Source organism: Hyperolius riggenbachi, chromosome 2 (assembly GCF_040937935.1).
Source record: "Hyperolius riggenbachi isolate aHypRig1 chromosome 2, aHypRig1.pri, whole genome shotgun sequence".
In the NCBI taxonomy this organism is placed as follows: Eukaryota; Metazoa; Chordata; class Amphibia; order Anura; family Hyperoliidae; genus Hyperolius; species Hyperolius riggenbachi.
In genome coordinates, this window is record NC_090647.1 from 381,122 (window position 1) to 404,089 (window position 22,968).

At 52.4% G+C, this 22,968-nt stretch overlaps 2 protein-coding genes across 2 annotated transcripts in view; both read left to right on the top strand.

Annotated features, from left to right (window-relative positions):
- LOC137545331 (aldehyde dehydrogenase family 3 member B1-like) overlaps nt 1-22,968 on the top strand; it is a 469,940-nt gene that overhangs the window by 116,011 nt on the left and 330,961 nt on the right. The window lies entirely within an intron of this gene.
- On the top strand, nt 20,753-21,688 carry LOC137547504 (olfactory receptor 12D1-like). The gene has a single exon (XM_068271099.1). The coding sequence runs from the start codon at nt 20,753-20,755 to the stop codon at nt 21,686-21,688; it is 936 nt and encodes a 311-aa protein (XP_068127200.1).

The window sequence follows — 22,968 nt, forward strand, 5'->3', positions numbered from 1 at the left end:
GGAGCGTCACGCCCTTTATGCCCTGAGAAGGAGGATCCCATGAGCAGATTGCCGGGACAGTTGCCGCCCCTTTTCTGACGTCATCGGGGGGGGTGGAGATTGCTGAAGTGACAGTCTGCATTTAAGCAGCAGACTGTCAGTATTCTGTGTCCGCTGTAGCGATCACACCTGTGTTAGCTCTCGGATCCACAGTATACCTATATATTGGTGCTGCCAATATATAGGTACTGGAAGACCATACCATTGTGATTTATCTGTGCCTTTGACCTTTTTGCCTGTTTCTGACCTTGCTCTTGCCTCATCCTCTTGTACTTCTGCCGATCTGATCTCCTGTTGCCGACCTTGCCTTGTCTCTCGTTTTCGCCTCTGAACTTGTGATACTGTACCTTGATATTTCTGATCTCCTGTTGCCGAACCCCGGCTCGCTCTTAGACTCCGCCTTTGCCTCCTGATATTGTACCTTATTTGTCTGTGTGTGTGCGACCTGGCCTGTCCGACCTCGAGAACCGACCTTGCTGTTAGAGGCGGTTCCTCGCACTGTCAGTGACCCTTCCTATTGAGGGTTACTTTCAGTATATCCTTCCTGTTGGCTGCCCGACTCCTCCTGTCTAGGAGAGTTTGGGCTGCGGAGGGAATCTGTACAGTACGCCTTGCTGTACTGAGGCCTAGTCCTCTAGTATTACTGTTGCACCAATCACTACACACTTTAGGTGCCAGAGGTTAGTTAATATATCGGATTGTCGGTGAGACTGCAGCTCACTTATAATCAGATATATATCTGCATTCCGGTGATACTGCAGATTACCGGCAATCAGACTCTCTCTGGGCCTATCTACCATCTCAGAACGTGACAGGAAGCCCGCAGGGGTGCTGTTCATTCCGCCAGGGTCGGTCCGAGGCATAGGCTGGAGAGGCTCCAGCCTCAGGGCGCAGTGTAGGAGGGGGCGCAGAATTCATTCAGCTGTCATTCCTAATTGTGTATGAAGCAGAGAGAAATAAGAAAAGGGGATACATGGCAGTGACTGCAAGCCAGATAACTAGAGATTAAGGTGTTGGGGAGGTTGTGGGCCCTGTGGCGCCTCTTAGTCTAATAGCAATCAGTGTGTGACGGCTGTACTGGGAGGGATAGGGGGGCGCACTTTGGTGTCTCAGCCTTGGGTGCTGAAGGACCTTGTCCCGGCTCTGCATTCCGCTACCATTCCGTCTCCAGGTTCTAGAGATGTTCCATGCACATAAAAATGCTGGGCATCCTGGGGCATCTAGAACACAGGATCTGGTAGCCAGATGCGCCTGGTGGCCGTCCTTGGCAGCAGATTGCAAGGAATACGTGAGGGAATGTGCGATTTGTGCCAAGAGTAAACCCTCCCGGCTGGCACCTGTGGGTACCTTGCAGCCTTTACCAACCCCGAGTGAGCCATGGACTCATTTGTCCATGGATTTTGTGGGTCAACTTCCTAAGTCAGAAGGTATGTCGGTCATTTGGGTGGTAGTCGACCGCTTCAGCAAAATGGCCCATTTTGTGCCCTTGAAAGGACTCCCCTCGGCCCAGGAGTTGGCTGACCTGTTTATTACACATGTGTTCCGGCTGCACGGCATTCCGGAAAACATAGTATCTGATCGGGGAGTCCAGTTCGTTTCAGGATTCTGGAGGGCATTCTGCCAACAAATGGGCATGAAGCTGTCATTCTCATCGGGCTACCACCCACAGACCAATGGGCAGACGGAGAGAATCAACCAGTCATTGGAGCAATTTTTGAGGTGCTATGTTGCGGAGACACAGAGCGACTGGGTCAAATTTCTGCCCTTCGCGGAGTTCGCACAAAACAATTTGAAAAGCTCTTCCACCGGATTCTCTCCATTTCAGGTTGTGTCTGGTAGATTGCCCAAGTTCTCACCGTTGCCAGTGGCCTCCACCCCGTTTCCAGCTCTGGAGGCCTGGCAGAGGTCTTTTAAAGACATTTGGCGTACGGTGAGAAATTGTTTACAAAAGGCGTTTCTTACTCAGAAGGGTCAAGCTGACAAGAGACGTTCAGTAGAGTGGAGCTTCCAGCCAGGAGACTTGGTTTGGGTGTCCACACGTCATTTGACCCTGAAGCAGCCTTCTGCCAAACTGGGTCCCAGGTTTGTGGGTCCATTCCCAGTGACCAAAAGAATCAATAACGTGACTTACGCCATTGACCTTCCCACCAGCATGCGGGGGGTAAAGTCCTTCCATGTATCCCTTCTGAAACCAGCAGTCCAGGTGGGTCCCACTCCTCCTCCTCCCATGTTGGTAGATACCCAACCCGAATATGAAGTGGAAAAAATATTAGATTCTCGCAAGGTACAAAACTCGGTACAGTACCTCGTACATTGGAAAGGGTATGGCATCGAGGAGAGGCAATGGGTACCTGGGAACCGTATGCATGCGGATGAGTTGGTGAGGGAGTTTCATGCCTTACACCCGAGAAACCTGGTGGGAGTTGTCCGGAGTCCACTCCTCGGGGGGGGGGGGGGGGGGGGGGGGGGGTAGTGTAAGGAAACGCGGAAAGGCCGCCGTCTCTCAAGGTGAGGCGGCTGTTTCCGCGTCCAGCATGGCGTCACAACGCGGAAAAAACGCCGCATGCCGCATAAGCAGTGCGGCGGAATCCGCATTGGTAACGGCGGAATCCGCATCAGAGGCGGCCCCCGCACTAGATACATTGCATGACAGTACTGGTGTGGCTGGGACTGATAGTCCACCAGGATTCAGACTTACACGCGCGCGAGCACAGAGGCAGAGTTTAAATAACAGTTAGAAGGGAGTCAGCTGACCAGCTGGGTCAGCTGACAATTTCCACTGCTCTCATTGGACCAGCAATTAGGGAGGTCCTGGAAAGGTCCTAGAGTATATATACTGCTGGTTGTTCACTTGCTCTTTGTCTGGCGTGCGATCACATATGTGGGAGCACCCAGATCCGTAGTCAGATCCGCAAGTGTGCCGGGACCAGCTGGAGCTGTAATCCTACACTTAGCTAGATTCTGTTGATAGCTAAAGTACTAGTTTGATTGTGATTATCTGTTATGACATATTTGCCTGCCTGACTATCCTCTTGAAACTTGATCCTGTACCTCGATATTTCTGATACTCTGTTGCCGAACCCCGGCTCGTCCTTAGACTCTGTTTCTGTCTCCTGATCTTGTACCTCGATATTTCTGATACCCTGTTGCCGAACCCTGCCTGTACCTTGACTCCGCCTTTGCTTTACGATACTGTACCTTATCTGTCCGTGTGTGTACGACCTGGCTTGTCTGACCTCGAGAACCGACCTCACTGTTGGAGGCGGTTCCCCGTCCTGTCAGTGACACCTTCTCCTAGTGTCACTTTCAGACTATCCTTCCTACTGTCAGTCTGACTACTCCCGTCTTGGAGAGCTCAGGTCTGCGGAAGGAATCTGTGCAGTACTCCTTGCTGCAGGGGCGCCTCTAGCCATTTTTTCACTCCAGGCGAAAAAACCTAAGCACAGGGAGACAGTAGGAGACACAAAGGGAGACAGAAGTAAGCACAAAGGGGGACAGGAGGTGGCACAAAAGGGGGACAGAAGATGGCAGAGGGGGATGTAAGGAGGCACAGGAAGACAGAAGGAGGCAGAGGGTGACAGAGCCACAGGGAGACAGAAGAAGGCACGAAGGGGCACAGAAGGAGGCATAAGGGGACAGAGGAAGGTGCAGGGGACAGAGTTGGCACATGGGGACTGAAGAGGCTCATGGATACAGAAGGAGGCACAAAGGGAGACAGAAGGAGGCACAGGAGGACAGAAGGAGGCAGAGTAGGACTGAAGGAGGAACAGGGAGGCAGAAGTAGCACAAGGGGACAAATAATGGCAAAGGGGACCTAAAGAGGCACAGGGGGACAGAAAGAGGCAGAAATGGGCACAGAAGGAGGCAGAGGTGGCACAGAGGGACTGAAGGAGGCACATGGAGACAGAAGGAGGCACAAAGTGAGACAGGAGGACAAACAGGGGGTCAGACATGGCACAAGGGACTGAAGGAGGCACAAGGAGACAGAAGGAGGCACAAAAAGGAGAGAAGGAGACACAAAGGGGGAAAGAAGGATGCACAAGGCACAGAGGTGGCAGCTGCCTGCAACTTATGCTAAGTAGATGCAGCAGAAGCAAGTAATAGAACACCCATGGTGGGTGGGGCTTAATTTGAGGTCAGGGCTTAATCCAGAAACATGGTGCCCCCCAGGACCAATGGCACTCCAGGCAATGGCCTGTACTGCCTATGCTTAGAGGCGCCTCTGTCTTTAAGTGTGAACTAACGTGGGTACCTATACTCGGCTAGCTTTTATACCTGGCTTCCTATACTGGGAGCACCTATACCTGGCTTCCTATACTGGGAGTACCTATACCTGGCTTCCTATACTGGGAGCACCTATACCTGGCTTCCTATACTGGGAGCATCTATACCTGGCTACCTACATATATTGAGAGCGCTTTTTTTTTTCTTTTCGTCGCACTGCGGCTATAACATGCAGCGCAAATTACTGGGTGCTGTGATATCATTCCAAATGAATAGGGGGGGGGGGGGGGTACTTACAAGTTTCCCTCAACTTGCACAATCTCAGTGCTGACAACAGTTTCCATTGTCAGAAACCACTTTTCCGATGTTCAGTTGGAGCTGGGTCAGCCACTGATGGGCTTGTGACTTCAGAGCTGAGATGTGTACTTGTCCGGTATGACTCTTAGATTCCAGGTAAGTCATCCTCAAGACAGCATGACAATGTTGTGCCTATAATGTAGTATAGACTCATGGGGAGCTGGGAGTACACAGTTGTAGTAGAGGAGAGTGCAGAAGGAGAGCAGGACTCAACCAAGGATGATAGTGAAGAGGATGGAGGAGGAGTAAGAGGAGAAGAGGAGGTGGCAGCAGGCCTGCATGCAATTCATGGCGGTGTCACCAACTTCTCTGCAAAGCCACCCTTTCCATGCTTCCATGCTTCAGCAGGTTTAGCCAATGTGCAAGGTAGGTGATATACCTGCCCCTACCGTGCTTTGAAGACCATGGCCCTGATTCACAAAGCGGTGAAAACTTTTTCGCGGACTTTTGCGCGCGCAATTTCCCACGAATCGCGCGATTGCGGACTTTTGCGCGCGCAATTTGCCGCAAATTGCGCATGCAAAAGTCCGTGATCGCGCGAATCGCGGCAAATTGCGCGCGCAAAAGTCCGGGAAAAGTTTGCACCGCTTTGTGAATCAGGCCCCATGTGTCCATGGTCATATGGACCCTTGCCCCAACACTGTGTGCCAGAGAAGCAGTGACTTGGCTCTGCACATCACTGTACAGCTTTGGTATTTCCTTTTTGAGAAAAAAAATGCTGTTGGATACCTTCCACTGTGGTGTCCCAATTGATGTACATTTTTTAAATGCCTCAGAGTCCACCCGCTGGTATGGTAAAAGCTAGTGGGCTGAGGGTTCGGACAAGTCACCCGTCACATGCCAGGCAAGGGGGTGACTCAAAGAAATCTGTTTTTTAGTTTTTGGTTTTTTTTCACATTCAAGGTTTATTGAAAAAGAAATTAAGAGTACAATGAACAATAATCAGTATATGTCAAGATATGAAAAATTGCAATTATAGCATACTGCAAGCAGATAAAGAATAATAGCCTTAAGACCAAAAAACTAGGCATTACATAAAAATAACAAGAGATAAGAGTAACAATAAACAGAGAGCCAATATACACTGACCACTCTGCGACCATCTTAGCGCAGGTGTAAGGCTTGGTGGTGTATTCTCCACAGTCAGCATGCAACGCATGAGCTGACGTGAAGGAGGTACACACACCAGCACAAGGAATCAGGATATCCCTAGTATAGTGGAGGGGAGGACTGACTCCAATAGGAGATTGTGGCGCACAGAGCCGGTGCAGATCCGACAGCCACAAACAATGCTTTCGTTATAACGTCTCAGCGCAAAGTAGCGCTGAGCGCATAAACCAGAACTGAGGAGATCAGGACAGGTAGACAGAATGAACGCTTGCTAGCTAGCGGCTACTTAGTGACAGCAAGCGTGCACAACAAGACAGACTGGAATGAGGCAGCCAATGCGTTTGCAGCGATGGCGTGCCTCACAAAGACAGGACAGGATAGTCAGGAAATAGCAGGATCAAGATAGATGAACGTAACACAGACAAAAATACAATAAGTATGTTTTCCTAGCGTATTACAATTACAGCTATCAATGAAACTATTTGTATTGTCTGACTAACATATGTATATATCGGCAATGAACCGATATATGACATAAGCAGGAACGCTGACTAGGACTGGAGTAATACAGGGAACAGGACTCAGAAGGATTCGCTATCTCTTCGCAGAGATGAACGCAATCCACAAACGGTAACAGAACAGGATTCAGAAGGATTCGTTATCTCTTCGCAGAGATGAACGCAATCCACAAACGGAACCAGGAGCAGGGTAACTTACTCAGCACGGGTGATCACGAATACGCGCAAACTACCAAAACGTGCTGGAAAGCTGACTAACTGCACACAGGATATAAACAGTTCATGTACGTATACATCAGCGACACTGATATATCAACGTAACACGAATACAAGGAAAATAATAAACGTGCTGGTATGCATATATATTGGCAATGAACCAATATATGATGCAAAGACCAGCAAAGTATCTTTAGAACAAGAAACACGATCGGGGGCTGAAGCGACAGCAAGACGGGCTTAACTGAAGCTATGAAAACCCAAGGAAACCCTGCAGGAAGCAGATCTTTATACTGAGGTCATCCAATGGGAGCAGACATGCAGATTCCCACACAGGTGAATAATAATCAGTCACAAGCTGACAGCAGGGAAAGGCAGACAAAGCTATGCAGCTTGCATGGAAAGAGATCAGAACTGCCTGAGCTGCAGCACTACTACTTCCAGCAACACCTGCTGCAGCAGCGATCATTACAGCAGGATGGCGGCCACAGAATGGCTCTCTCATTTCTCAGTCAAGCCAGGTGGTGTGACCTTGTGAAAGCCGAGATTAGAAGGGAACAAGCACTCGCGCACATTCCCTGCACTGCACACAGCGCCACACAGAGATCAGCACTGCACACAGCGCCGCACAGAGATCAGCACTGCACACAGCGCCGTACAGAGATCAGCACTGCACACAGCGCCGTACAGAGATCAGCACTGCACACAGCGCCGTACAGAGATCAGCACTGCACACAGCGCCGCACAGAGATCAGCACTGCACACAGCGCCGTACAGAGATCAGCACTGCACACAGCGCCGCACAGAGATCAGCACTGCACACAGCGCCGCACAGAGATCAGCACTGCACACAGCGCCGCACAGAGATCAGCACTGCACACAGCGCCGCACAGAGATCAGCACTGCACACAGCGCCGCACAGAGATCAGCACTGCACACAGCGCCGCACAGAGATCAGCACTGCACACAGCGCCGCACAGAGATCAGCACTGCACACAGCGCCGCACAGAGATCAGCACTGCACACAGCGCCGTACAGAGATCAGCACTGCACACAGCGCCGCACAGAGATCAGCACTGCACACAGCGCCGCACAGAGATCAGCACTGCACACAGCGCCGCACAGAGATCAGCACTGCACACAGCGCCGCACAGAGATCAGCACTGCACACAGCGCCGCACAGAGATCAGCACTGCACACAGCGCCGTACAGAGATCAGCACTGCACACAGCGCCGCACAGAGATCAGCACTGCACACAGCGCCGTACAGAGATCAGCACTGCACACAGCGCCGCACAGAGATCAGCACTGCACACAGCGCCGTACAGAGATCAGCACTGCACACAGCGCCGCACAGAGATCAGCACTGCACACAGCGCCGTACAGAGATCAGCACTGCACACAGCGCCGCACAGAGATCAGCACTGCACACAGCGCCGTACAGAGATCAGCACTGCACACAGCGCCGTACAGAGATCAGCACTGCACACAGCGCCGCACAGAGATCAGCACTGCACACAGCGCCGTACAGAGATCAGCACTGCACACAGCGCCGCACAGAGATCAGCACTGCACACAGCGCCGCACAGAGATCAGCACTGCACACAGCGCCGCACAGAGATCAGCACTGCACACAGCGCCGTACAGAGATCAGCACTGCACACAGCGCCGTACAGAGATCAGCACTGCACACAGCGCCGCACAGAGATCAGCACTGCACACAGCGCCGTACAGAGATCAGCACTGCACACAGCGCCGCACAGAGATCAGCACTGCACACAGCGCCGTACAGAGATCAGCACTGCACACAGCGCCGTACAGAGATCAATGGTAGGCCTGGGTTTGATTCCTGGCCAATGTGAGTTGGCTTTTGAAATACTACAAATCCTTAAGAAAGCTAATTTTTCTCTTGGATATATCATAATGGTACATGCTAGGCTGGCTTCAGCATGTAGCATTGTGTTGTGTTGTGTTGGTGGTATAATGGTTAGGATAGCAGCCTACAAAGTGGTAGGCCTGGGTTTGATTCCCAGCCAATGTCTGTGAGCTGGCTTTTGAAATCCTACATTTCACTAAGCAAGCTCATTTTTCTCTTGGATATATCACAATGGTACATGCTAGGCTGGCTGGCTACAGCATGTAGTGTTGGTGGTGGTATAATGGTTAGGATAGCAGCCAAGCACTCAGACCTGGGTTCAATTCCCAGTCAAGGTATGTAAGCTGGCTTTTGAAATCCTACAATTCCCTGGAAGACAAGACCCTCCTCCCTCCGGGAGGAGGGAGAAAAGGAATACACTCCCTGAAGTTGTAAAGCAGTGTAGGCCTGCAATTGAACATTCAATGAGATTTCTGACCTTAAAACACTGCTTAGTGTCAAATGCAGATTTTTTTCTGGGACTTTTGATGTGTATTTCATTCATCCATGTCTTCCTCCAGGTATTAGACCCCTTGAAACATCTTTTCTATCATTTTTCTAGCCAGCAGAAATGTTGCCTCCCCATTGAAGTCAATTGTGGTTCGCAAAAGTTTGCCCGAACCGAACCTTTTGCGGTGTTCATGAACCGAAAATCGGAGGTTCAAACATCTCTACCTGGCACCCAATCACAGAATCAAATTTCAGGCCTGGCTAGCACCACATTTCAGGCCTGGCTCGCACCACCTTTCAGGCCTGGCTCGCACCACATTTCAGGCCTGGCTCGCACCACCTTTCAGGCCTGGCTAGCACCACATTTCAGGCCTGGCTAGCACCACATTTCAGGCCTGGCTCGCACCACATTTCAGGCCTGGCTAGCACCACATTTCAGGACTGGCTCGCACCACATTTCAGGACTGGCTTGCACCACATTTCAGGCCTGGCTCGCACCACATTTCAGGACTGGCTAGCACCACATTTCAGGCCTGGCTCGCACCACATTTCAGGCCTGGCTAGCACCACATTTCAGGCCTGGCTCGCACCACATTTCAGGCCTGGCTAGCACCACATTTCAGGCCTGGCTCGCACCACATTTCAGGACTGGCTCGCACCACATTTCAGGACTGGCTCGCACCACATTTCAGGACTGGCTAGCACCACATTTCAGGCCTGGCTAGCACCACATTTCAGGCCTGGCTAGCACCACATTTCAGGCCTGGCTAGCACCACATTTCAGGCCTGGCTCGCACCACATTTCAGGCCTGGCTCGCACCACATTTCAGGACTGGCTCGCACCACATTTCAGGCCTGGCTCGCACCACATTTCAGGACTGGCTAGCACCACATTTCAGGACTGGCTCGCACCACATTTCAGGACTGGCTAGCACCACATTTCAGACCAGGCTAGCACCACATTTCATGCCTGGCTAGCACCACATTTCAGGACTGGCTAGCACCACATTTCAGGCCTGGTTAGCACCACATTTCAGGCCAGGCTAGCACCACATTTCAGGACTGGCTAGCACCACATTTCAGGACTGGCTAGCACCACATTTCAGGACTGGCTAGCACCACATTTCAGGCCTGGCTAGCACCACATTTCAGGCCTGGCTAGCACCACATTTCAGGACTGGCTAGCACCACATTTCAGGACTGGCTAGCACCACATTTCAAGTCAGGCTAGCACCACATTTCAGGACTGGCTAGCACCACATTTCAGACCAGGCTAGCACCACATTTCAGGCCTGGCTAGCACCACATTTCAGGTCAGGCTAGCACCACATTTCAGACCAGGCTAGGACCACATTTCAGGCCTGGCTAGCACCACATTTCAGGTCAGGCTAGCACCACATTTCAGGCCAGGCTAGCACCACATTTCAGGCCTGGCTAGCACCACATTTCAGGACTGGCTAGCACCACATTTCAGGACTGGCTAGCACCACATTTCAGGCCTGGCTAGCACCACATTTCAGGCCAGGCTAGCACCACATTTCAGGACTGGCTAGCACCACATTTCAGGTCAGGCTAGCACCACATTTCATGTTTGGCTAGCACCACATTTCAGGACTGGCTAGCACCACATTTCAGGACTGGCTAGCACCACATTTCAGGCCTGGCTAGCACCACATTTCAGGCCAGGCTAGCACCACATTTCAGGACTGGCTAGCACCACATTTCAGGTCAGGCTAGCACCACATTTCATGTCTGGCTAGCACCACATTTCAGGACTGGCTAGCACCACATTTCAGGACTGGCTAGCACCACATTTCAGACCAGGCTAGCACCACATTTCAGGCCTGGCTAGCACCACATTTCAGGTCAGGCTAGCACCACATTTCAGGCCAGGCTAGCACCACATTTCAGGCCTGGCTAGCACCACATTTCAGGACTGGCTAGCACCACATTTCAGGACTGGCTAGCACCACATTTCAGGCCTGGCTAGCACCACATTTCAGGCCAGGCTAGCACCACATTTCAGGACTGGCTAGCACCACATTTCAGGTCAGGCTAGCACCACATTTCAGGACTGGCTAGCACCACATTTCAGACCAGGCTAGCACCACATTTCAGGCCTGGCTAGCACCACATTTCAGGTCAGGCTAGCACCACATTTCAGGACTGGCTAGCACCACATTTCAGACCAGGCTAGCACCACATTTCAGGCCTGGCTAGCACCACATTTCAGGTCAGGCTAGCACCACATTTCAGGCCAGGCTAGCACCACATTTCAGGACTGGCTAGCACCACATTTCAGGCCTGGCTAGCACCACATTTCAGGACTGGCTAGCACCACATTTCAGGACTGGCTAGCACCACATTTCAGGCCTGGCTAGCACCACATTTCAGGCCTGGCTAGCACCACATTTCAGGACTGGCTAGCACCACATTTCAGGACTGGCTAGCACACATTTCAAGTCAGGCTAGCACCACATTTCAGGACTGGCTAGCACCACATTTCAGACCAGGCTAGCACCACATTTCAGGCCTGGCTAGCACCACATTTCAGGTCAGGCTAGCACCACATTTCAGACCAGGCTAGCACCACATTTCAGGCCTGGCTAGCACCACATTTCAGGTCAGGCTAGCACCACATTTCAGGCCAGGCTAGCACCACATTTCAGGCCTGGCTAGCACCACATTTCAGGACTGGCTAGCACCACATTTCAGGACTGGCTAGCACCACATTTCAGGCCTGGCTAGCACCACATTTCAGGCCAGGCTAGCACCACATTTCAGGACTGGCTAGCACCACATTTCAGGTCAGGCTAGCACCACATTTCATGCCTGGCTAGCACCACATTTCAGGACTGGCTAGCACCACATTTCAGGCCTGGCTTGCACCACATTTCAGGCCAGGCTAGCACCACATTTCAGGACTGGCTAGCACCACATTTCAGGACTGGCTAGCACCACATTTCAGGACTGGCTAGCACCACATTTCAGGACTGGCTAGCACCACATTTCAGGCCTGGCTAGCACCACATTTCAGGCCTGGCTAGCACCACATTTCAGGACTGGCTAGCACCACATTTCAGGACTGGCTAGCACCACATTTCAGACCAGGCTAGCACCACATTTCAGGCCTGGCTAGCACCACATTTCAGGTCAGGCTAGCACCACATTTCAGGCCAGGCTAGCACCACATTTCAGGCCTGGCTAGCACCACATTTCAGGACTGGCTAGCACCACATTTCAGGACTGGCTAGCACCACATTTCAGGCCTGGCTAGCACCACATTTCAGGCCAGGCTAGCACCACATTTCAGGACTGGCTAGCACCACATTTCAGGTCAGGCTAGCACCACATTTCAGACCAGGCTAGCACCACATTTCAGGCCTGGCTAGCACCACATTTCAGGTCAGGCTAGCACCACATTTCAGGACTGGCTAGCACCACATTTCAGACCAGGCTAGCACCACATTTCAGGCCTGGCTAGCACCACATTTCAGGTCAGGCTAGCACCACATTTCAGGCCAGGCTAGCACCACATTTCAGGCCTGGCTAGCACCACATTTCAGGCCTGGCTAGCACCACATTTCAGGACTGGCTAGCACCACATTTCAGGACTGGCTAGCACCACATTTCAGGCCTGGCTAGCACCTCATTTCAGGCCAGGCTAGCACCACATTTCAGGACTGGCTAGCACCACATTTCAGGTCAGGCTAGCACCACATTTCAGGCCTGGCTAGCACCACATTTCAGGTCAGGCTAGCACCACATTTCAGGCCAGGCTAGCACCACATTTCAGGCCTGGCTCGCACCACATTTCAGGACTGGCTAGCACCACATTTCAGGCCTGGCTAGCACCACATTTCAGGCCTGGCTAGCACCACATTTCAGGCCTGGCTCGCACCACATTTCAGGACTGGCTAGCACCACATTTCAGGCCTGGCTAGCACCACATTTCAGGCCTGGCTAGCACCACATTTCAGGCCTGGCTAGCACCACATTTCAGGCCTGGCTCGCACCACATTTCAAGCCTGGCTCGCACCACATTTCAGGACTGGCTCGCACCACATTTCAGGCCTGGCTCGCACCACATTTCAGGACTGGCTAGCACCACATTTCAGGACTGGCTCGCACCACATTTCAGGACTGGCTAGCACCACATTTCAGACCAGGCTAGCACCACATTTCATGCCTGGCTAGCACCACATTTCAGGACTGGCTAGCACCACATTTCAGGACTGGCTAGCACCACATTTCAGGACTGGCTAGCACCACATTTCAGGACTGGCTAGCACCACATTTCAGGACTGGCTAGCACCACATTTCAGGCCTGGCTAGCACCACATTTCAGGCCTGGCTAGCACCACATTTCAGGACTGGCTCGCACCACATTTCAGGACTGGCTAGCACCACATTTCAGACCAGGCTAGCACCACATTTCATGCCTGGCTAGCACCACATTTCAGGACTGGCTAGCACCACATTTCAGGACTGGCTAGCACCACATTTCAGGACTGGCTAGCACCACATTTCAGGACTGGCTAGCACCACATTTCAGGACTGGCTAGCACCACATTTCAGGCCTGGCTAGCACCACATTTCAGGCCTGGCTAGCACCACATTTCAGGACTGGCTAGCACCACATTTCAGGACTGGCTAGCACCACATTTTAAGTCAGGCTAGCACCACATTTCAGGACTGGCTAGCACCACATTTCAGACCAGGCTAGCACCACATTTCAGGCCTGGCTAGCACCACATTTCAGGTCAGGCTAGCACCACATTTCAGACCAGGCTAGCACCACATTTCAGGCCTGGCTAGCACCACATTTCAGGTCAGGCTAGCACCACATTTCAGGCCAGGCTAGCACCACATTTCAGGCCTGGCTAGCACCACATTTCAGGACTGGCTAGCACCACATTTCAGGACTGGCTAGCACCACATTTCAGGCCTGGCTAGCACCACATTTCAGGCCAGGCTAGCACCACATTTCAGGACTGGCTAGCACCACATTTCAGGTCAGGCTAGCACCACATTTCATGCCTGGCTAGCACCACATTTCAGGACTGGCTAGCACCACATTTCAGGCCTGGCTAGCACCACATTTCAGGCCAGGCTAGCACCACATTTCAGGACTGGCTAGCACCACATTTCAGGACTGGCTAGCACCACATTTCAGGACTGGCTAGCACCACATTTCAGGACTGGCTGGCACCACATTTCAGGCCTGGCTAGCACCACATTTCAGGCCTGGCTAGCACCACATTTCAGGACTGGCTAGCACCACATTTCAGGACTGGCTAGCACCACATTTCAGACCAGGCTAGCACCACATTTCAGGCCTGGCTAGCACCACATTTCAGGTCAGGCTAGCACCACATTTCAGGCCAGGCTAGGACCACATTTCAGGCCTGGCTAGCACCACATTTCAGGACTGGCTAGCACCACATTTCAGGACTGGCTAGCACCACATTTCAGGCCTGGCTAGCACCACATTTCAGGCCAGGCTAGCACCACATTTCAGGACTGGCTAGCACCACATTTCAGGTCAGGCTAGCACCACATTTCAGGACTGGCTAGCACCACATTTCAGACCAGGCTAGCACCACATTTCAGGCCTGGCTAGCACCACATTTCAGGTCAGGCTAGCACCACATTTCAGGACTGGCTAGCACCACATTTCAGACCAGGCTAGCACCACATTTCAGGCCTGGCTAGCACCACATTTCAGGTCAGGCTAGCACCACATTTCAGGCCAGGCTAGCACCACATTTCAGGCCTGGCTAGCACCACATTTCAGGCCTGGCTAGCACCACATTTCAGGACTGGCTAGCACCACATTTCAGGACTGGCTAGCACCACATTTCAGGCCTGGCTAGCACCACATTTCAGGCCTGGCTAGCACCACATTTCAGGACTGGCTAGCACCACATTTCAGGACTGGCTAGCACCACATTTCAAGTCAGGCTAGCACCACATTTCAGGACTGGCTAGCACCACATTTCAGACCAGGCTAGCACCACATTTCAGGCCTGGCTAGCACCACATTTCAGGTCAGGCTAGCACCACATTTCAGGCCAGGCTAGCACCACATTTCAGGCCTGGCTAGCACCACATTTCAGGCCTGGCTAGCACCACATTTCAGGACTGGCTAGCACCACATTTCAGGACTGGCTAGCACCACATTTCAGGCCTGGCTAGCACCACATTTCAGGCCTGGCTAGCACCACATTTCAGGACTGGCTAGCACCACATTTCAGGACTGGCTAGCACCACATTTCAAGTCAGGCTAGCACCACATTTCAGGACTGGCTAGCACCACATTTCAGACCAGGCTAGCACCACATTTCAGGCCTGGCTAGCACCACATTTCAGGTCAGGCTAGCACCACATTTCAGACCAGGCTAGCACCACATTTCAGGCCTGGCTAGCACCACATTTCAGGCCAGGCTAGCACCACATTTCAGGCCTGGCTAGCACCACATTTCAGGACTGGCTAGCACCACATTTCAGGCCTGGCTAGCACCACATTTCAGGCCAGGCTAGCACCACATTTCAGGACTGGCTAGCACCACATTTCAGGTCAGGCTAGCACCACATTTCAGGCCAGGCTAGCACCACATTTCAGGACTGGCTAGCACCACATTTCAGGACTGGCTAGCACCACATTTCAGGACTGGCTAGCACCACATTTCAGGCCTGGCTAGCACCACATTTCAGGCCTGGCTAGCACCACATTTCAGGACTGGCTACCACCACATTTCAGACCAGGCTAGCACCACATTTCAGGCCTGGCTAGCACCACATTTCAGGTCAGGCTAGCACCACATTTCAGGTCAGGCTAGCACCACATTTCAGGCCTGGCTAGCACCACATTTCAGGACTGGCTAGCACCACATTTCAGGACTGGCTAGCACCACATTTCAGGCCTGGCTAGCACCACATTTCAGGCCAGGCTAGCACCACATTTCAGGACTGGCTAGCACCACATTTCAGGTCAGGCTAGCACCACATTTCAGGACTGGCTAGCACCACATTTCAGACCAGGCTAGCACCACATTTCAGGCCTGGCTAGCACCACATTTCAGGTCAGGCTAGCACCACATTTCAGGACTGGCTAGCACCACATTTCAGACCAGGCTAGCACCACATTTCAGGCCTGGCTAGCACCACATTTCAGGTCAGGCTAGCACCACATTTCAGGCCAGGCTAGCACCACATTTCAGGCCTGGCTAGCACCACATTTCAGGCCTGGCTAGCACCACATTTCAGGACTGGCTAGCACCACATTTCAGGACTGGCTAGCACCACATTTCAGGCCTGGCTAGCACCTCATTTCAGGCCAGGCTAGCACCACATTTCAGGACTGGCTAGCACCACATTTCAGGTCAGGCTAGCACCACATTTCAGGCCTGGCTAGCACCACATTTCAGGTCAGGCTAGCACCACATTTCAGGACTGGCTAGCACCACATTTCAGACCAGGCTAGCACCACATTTCAGGCCTGGCTAGCACCACATTTCAGGTCAGGCTAGCACCGCATTTCAGGCCTGGCTAGCACCACATTTCAGGACTGGCTAGCACCACATTTCAGGCCTGGCTAGCACCACATTTCAGGCCTGGCTAGCACCACATTTCAGGACTGGCTAGCACCACATTTCAGGTCAGGCTAGCACCACATTTCAGGACTGGCTAGCACCACATTTCAGGTCAGGCTAGCACCACATTTCATGCCTGGCTAGCACCACATTTGAGGACTGGCTAGCACCACATTTCAGGACTGGCTAGCACCACATTTCAGACCAGGCTAGCACCACATTTCAGGCCTGGCTAGCACCACATTTCAGGTCAGGCTAGCACCATATTTCAGGACTGGCTAGCACCACATTTCAGACCAGGCTAGCACCACATTTCAGGCCTGGCTAGCACCACATTTCAGGTCAGGCTAGCACCACATTTCAGGCCAGGCTAGCACCACATTTCAGGCCTGGCTAGCACCAAATTTCAGGACTGGCTAGCACCACATTTCAGGCCAGGCTAGCACCACATTTCAGGACTGGCTAGCACCACATTTCAGGCCTGGCTAGCACCACATTTCAGGTCAGGCTAGCACCACATTTCAGGACTGGCTAGCACCACATTTCAGGACTGGCTAGCACCACATTTCAGGACTGGCTAGCACCACATTTCAGGCCTGGCTAGCACTACATTTCAGGACTGGCTAGCACCACATTTCAGGACTGGCTAGCACCACATTTCAGGACTGGCTAGCACCACATTTCAGGCCTGGCTAGCATCACATTTCAGGCCTGGCTAGCACTACATTTCAGGACTGGCTAGCACCACATTTCAGGACTGGCTAGCACCACATTTCAGGTCAGGCTAGCACCACATTTCAGGACTGGCTAGCACCACATTTCAGACCAGGCTAGGACCACATTTCAGGCCAGGCTAGCACCACATTTCAGGACTGGCTAGCACCACATTTCAGGTCAGGCTAGCACCACATTTCAGGACTGGCTAGCACCACATTTCAGGCCTGGCTAGCACCACATTTCAGGTCAGGCTAGCACCACATTTCAGGACTGGCTAGCACCACATTTCAGACCAGGCTAGCACCACATTTCAGGCCTGGCTAGCACCACATTTCAGGTCAGGCTAGCACCACATTTCAGGCCAGGCTAGCACCACATTTCAGGCCTGGCTAGCACCACATTTCAGGCCTGGCTAGCACCACATTTCAGGACTGGCTAGCACCACATTTCAGGACTGGCTAGCACCACATTTCAGGCCTGGCTAGCACCACATTTCAGGCCAGGCTAGCACCACATTTCAGGACTGGCTAGCACCACATTTCAGGTCAGGCTAGCACCACATTTCAGGCCTGGCTAGCACCACATTTCAGGTCAGGCTAGCACCACATTTCAGGACTGGCTAGCACCACATTTCAGACCAGGCTAGCACCACATTTAAGGCCTGGCTAGCACCACATTTCAGGTCAGGCTAGCACCACATTTCAGGCCTGGCTAGCACCACATTTCAGGACTGGCTAGCACCACATTTCAGGCCTGGCTAGCACCACATTTCAGGACTGGCTAGCACCACATTTCAGGACTGGCTAGCACCACATTTCAGGTCAGGCTAGCACCACATTTCAGGACTGGCTAGCACCACATTTCAGGTCAGGCTAGCACCACATTTCATGCCTGGCTAGCACCACATTTCAGGACTGGCTAGCACCACATTTCAGGACTGGCTAGCACCACATTTCAGACCAGGCTAGCACCACATTTCAGGCCTGGCTAGCACCACATTTCAGGTCAGGCTAGCACCACATTTCAGGACTGGCTAGCACCACATTTCAGACCAGGCTAGCACCACATTTCAGGCCTGGCTAGCACCACATTTCAGGTCAGGCTAGCACCACATTTCAGGCCAGGCTAGCACCACATTTCAGGCCTGGCTAGCACCAAATATCAGGACTGGCTAGCACCACATTTCAGGCCAGTCTAGCACCACATTTCAGGACTGGCTAGCACCACATTTCAGGACTGGCTAGCACCACATTTCAGGCCTGGCTAGCACCACATTTCAGGCCAGGCTAGCACCACATTTCAGGACTGGCTAGCACCACATTTCAGGACTGGCTAGCACCACATTTCAGGACTGGCTAGCACCACATTTCAGGCCTGGCTAGCACCACATTTCAGGACTGGCTAGCACCACATTTCAGGACTGGCTAGCACCACATTTCAGGACTGGCTAGCACCACATTTCAGGCCTGGCTAGCACCACATTTCAGGCCTGGCTAGCACTACATTTCAGGACTGGCTAGCACCACATTTCAGGACTGGCTAGCACCACATTTCAGGTCAGGCTAGCACCACATTTCAGGACTGGCTAGCACCACATTTCAGACCAGGCTAGGACCACATTTCATGCCTGGCTAGCACCACATTTCAGGATTGGCTAGCACCACATTTCAGGCCTGGTTAGCACCACATTTCAGGCCAGGCTAGCACCACATTTCAGGACTGGCTAGCACCACATTTCAGGACTGGCTAGCACCACATTTCAGGCCTGGCTAGCACCACATTTCAGGACTGGCTAGCACCACATTTCAGGACTGGCTAGCACCACATTTCAGGTCAGGCTAGCACCACATTTCAGGACTGGCTAGCACCACATTTCAGACCAGGCTAGCACCACATTTCAGGCCTGGCTAGCACCACATTTCAGGTCAGGCTAGCACCACATTTCAGGACTGGCTAGCACCACATTTCAGACCAGGCTAGCACCACATTTCAGGCCTGGCTAGCACCACATTTCAGGTCAGGCTAGCACCACATTTCAGGCCAGGCTAGCACCACATTTCAGGCCTGGCTAGCACCAAATTTCAGGACTGGCTAGCACCACATTTCAGGACTGGGTAGCACCACATTTCAGGCCTGGCTAGCACCACATTTCAGGCCAGGCTAGCACCACATTTCAGGACTGGCTAGCACCACATTTCAGGTCAGGCTAGCACCACATTTCAGGACTGGCTAGCACCACATTTCAGACCTGGCTAGCACCACATTTCAGGCCTGGCTAGCACCACATTTCAGGTCAGGCTAGCACCACATTTCAGGCCAGGCTAGCACCACATTTCAGGCCTGGCTAGCACCACATTTCAGGCCTGGCTAGCACCACATTTCAGGACTGGCTAGCACCACATTTCAGGACTGGCTAGCACCACATTTCAGGCCTGGCTAGCACCACATTTCAGGTCAGGCTAGCACCACATTTCAGGCCTGGCTAGCACCACATTTCAGGACTGGCTCGCACCACATTTCAGGCCAGGCTAGCACCACATTTCAGGACTGGCTCGCACCACATTTCCGGCCTGGCTCGCACCACATTTCAGGTCAGGCTAGCACCACATTTCAGGCCTGGCTAGCACCACATTTCAGGCCTGGCTAGCACCACATTTCAGGCCTGGCTAGCACCACATTTCAGGCCAGGCTAGCACCACATTTCAGGCCTGGCTCGCACCACATTTCAGGCCTGGCTAGCACCACATTTCAGGACTGGCTAGCACCACATTTCAGGCCTGGCTCGCACCACATTTCAGGCCTGGCTAGCACCACATTTCAGGCCTGGCTCGCACCACATTTCAGGCCTGGCTCGCACCACATTTCAGGCCTGGCTCGCACCACATTTCAGGCCTGGCTCGCACCACATTTCAGGCCTGGCTCGCACCACATTTCAGGCCTGGCTCGCACCACATTTCAGGCCAGGCTCGCACCACATTTCGGGACTGGCTAGCACCACATTTCAGGCCTGGCTCGCACCACATTTCAGGCCAGGCTCGCACCACATCTCAGGACTGGCTCGCACCACATTTCAGGACTGGCTCGCACCACATTTTAGGCCTGGCTCGCACCACATTTCAGGACTGGCTCGCACCACATTTCAGGCCAGGCTCGCACCACATTTCAGGCCTGGCTAGCACCACATTTCAGGCCTGGCTAGCACCACATTTCAGGCCTGGCTCGCACCACATTTCAGGCCTGGCTCGCACCACATTTCAGACTTAGTTTGTTGTGTTGAATTATGATCACAAACACAAGACCAGACAGATTTTCTGCCATGAGGATCAACCTGAATGGCGATAGTCAGTGTCTAGCTTGTAAAGTTTTTCGCCTTCGTTGTTCAGCTCCACAGTTGCCTGGTCTGCACTGAGAGCCATCCATGAGTGGAAGATTCTGGTGGAAGATTGGGGTGCATCACTGAAGCCTTATCTATGTCTGTAGCTTGAGTTCCAGTTACAAAGCCTCCCATGAATGGTCCCTCCTCTCTCGTATTTCATGCTAGGGATGGGACAACTGATGAAAGGAACACATTAATAAGAGGCAGTGTGTGATTTCATTGCAGGAAGATTCAGATGTCACTGAAGCCATTAAACGGGACTCTGGTGGAGGAATTTCTTCTCCTGGGGCTGACAGAAGATTCGTCTTTACAGAGAATCCTTTTCCCCGTGTTTCTGGCAGTATATTTGCTGAACCTGACAGGAAATCTGTCTATTATGGGCATTGTGATTTCGGCCTGTAATCTGCACACTCCAATGTATTTCTTTCTGTGTAACTTGTCTGTCTTGGACATCTGCTATTCCTCTGTTAGTGTCCCCAAATTGCTCCATAGTTTCCTGACTCAGCAGAGGGGGATTTCGGCATGGGCCTGCCTGACTCAGATGCATTTCTTTCATTTGGTTGGAAGTAGTGAGGCCCTTCTTGTGGCTGTGATGTCCTATGACAGATATGCTGCTATCTGCAAGCCTCTGCACTACTCTACAATGATGAAGAAGAGGACCTGTGTCCTGCTGGCTCTTGGTTCCTGGTTGGGTGGCTTCATGCACTCGTTACTCCACACTCTATTCACTGTTCAGCTGCCTTTCTGTGGCTCCAATAGAGTCAATCACTTCTTCTGTGACATTAAACCATTGCTGAAGCTGGCATGTGCCGACACCACGCTGAACATGTATATATTGGCACTGGGTGCTGGATCCTTAGTACTGGTGACATTCCTCCTGATCGTTCTTTCTTATATTTTCATTGGTTCTGCTCTTCTCCGGATCCGTTCCTCAGCAGCTAGGCTCAGGGCCTTCTCTACCTGCGTGTCCCATCTGCTTGTGGTTATATTGCTTTATGGTACAGCGTTCTTCACTTATGCCCGTCCTGCCAATGAGGAATCTCTCTACATAGATCGGAGTGCAACCATCATCTTCAGTGTGGTGACACCAATGCTAAACCCCTTTATATATAGTCTGAGGAATCAGGATGTGCACAGAGCTACCAAGAGACTGCTCCGGATCCCTGGGTGATATGGGTGATAGAGGGGCAGTAACCTGGCTGAGAGGTTTGGGAGTCATAGCACTGCTCTTATAACAAGCTGTGGACAGTGTATGTCAGGACTGCTCTGCCATTCAGAACTGTAGCCTCCGCCCCCTCTCACCTCACTGGCACCTGCAGTGTTGTTGCTAAGCACAAATGAGATAACTTTCTGCTGCAAACTTCTGCAAAAGACACCAATCTGTGCACACTATCTGATTTACAGAGGAAACTGTATTGCAGCCCACTGGCCAGTTAGGGATTCATTAAAGTTATGCCATTTATATTTCTTCTTGCAGGGGAAGATGTGTCCTGTGCCAGTGTATTCTGTGTCCTGTGCCAGTGTAGTGTGCGTCCTGTGCCAGTGTAGTGTGCGTCCTGTGCCAGTGTAGTGTGCGTCCTGTGCCAGTGTAGTGTGCGTCCTGTGCCAGTGTAGTGTGCGTCCTGTGCCAGTGTAGTGTGCGTCCTGTGCAGAGTAGTGTGCGTCCTGTGCCTGTGTAGTGTGCGTCCTGTGCCAGTGTAGTGTGTATTCTGTGCCAGTGTAGTGTGCGTCCTGTGTGCCAGTGTAGTGTGCGTCCTGTGCCAGTGTAGTGTGTTTCCTGTGCAGAGTAGTGTGCGTCCTGTGCCTGTGTAGTGTGCGTCCTGTGCCAGTGTAGTGTGCGTCCTGTGCCAGTGTAGTGTGTGTCCTGTGCAGAGTAGTGTGCGTCCTGTGCCTGTGTAGTGTGCGTCCTGTGCCAGTGTAGTGTGTATTCTGTGCCAGTGTAGTGTGCGTCCTGTGCCAGTGTAGTGTGCGTCCTGTGCCTGTGTAGTGTGCGTCCTGTGCCTGTGTAGTGTGCGTCCTGTGCCAGTGTAGTGTGTATTCTGTGCCAGTGTAGTGTGCGTCCTGTGCCAGTGTAGTGTGCGTCCTGTGCCAGTGTAGTGTGCGTCCTGTGCCAGTGTAGTGTGCGTCCTGTGCCAGTGTAGTGTGTATTCTGTGCCAGTGTAGTGTGCGTCCTGTGCCAGTGTAGTGTGCGTCCTGTGCCAGTGTATTCTGTGTCCTGTGCCAGTGTAGTGTGCGTCCTGTGCCAGTGTATTCTGTGTTCTGTGCCAGTGTAGTGTGCGTCCTGTGCCAGTGTAGTGTGCGTCCTGTGCCAGTGTAGTGTGCGCCCTGTGCCAGTGTAGTGTGTGTCCTGTGCAGAGTAGTGTGCGTCCTGTGCCAGTGTAGTGTGCGTCCTGTGCCAGTGTAGTGTGTATTCTGTGCCAGTGTAGTGTGCGTCCTGTGCCAGTGTAGTGT

Bases quoted from the DNA above. Each gene is read 5' to 3' on its own strand.
- LOC137547504 (XM_068271099.1), top strand. From the start codon at position 20,753: ATGTCACTGAAGCCATTAAACGGGACTCTGGTGGAGGAATTTCTTCTC.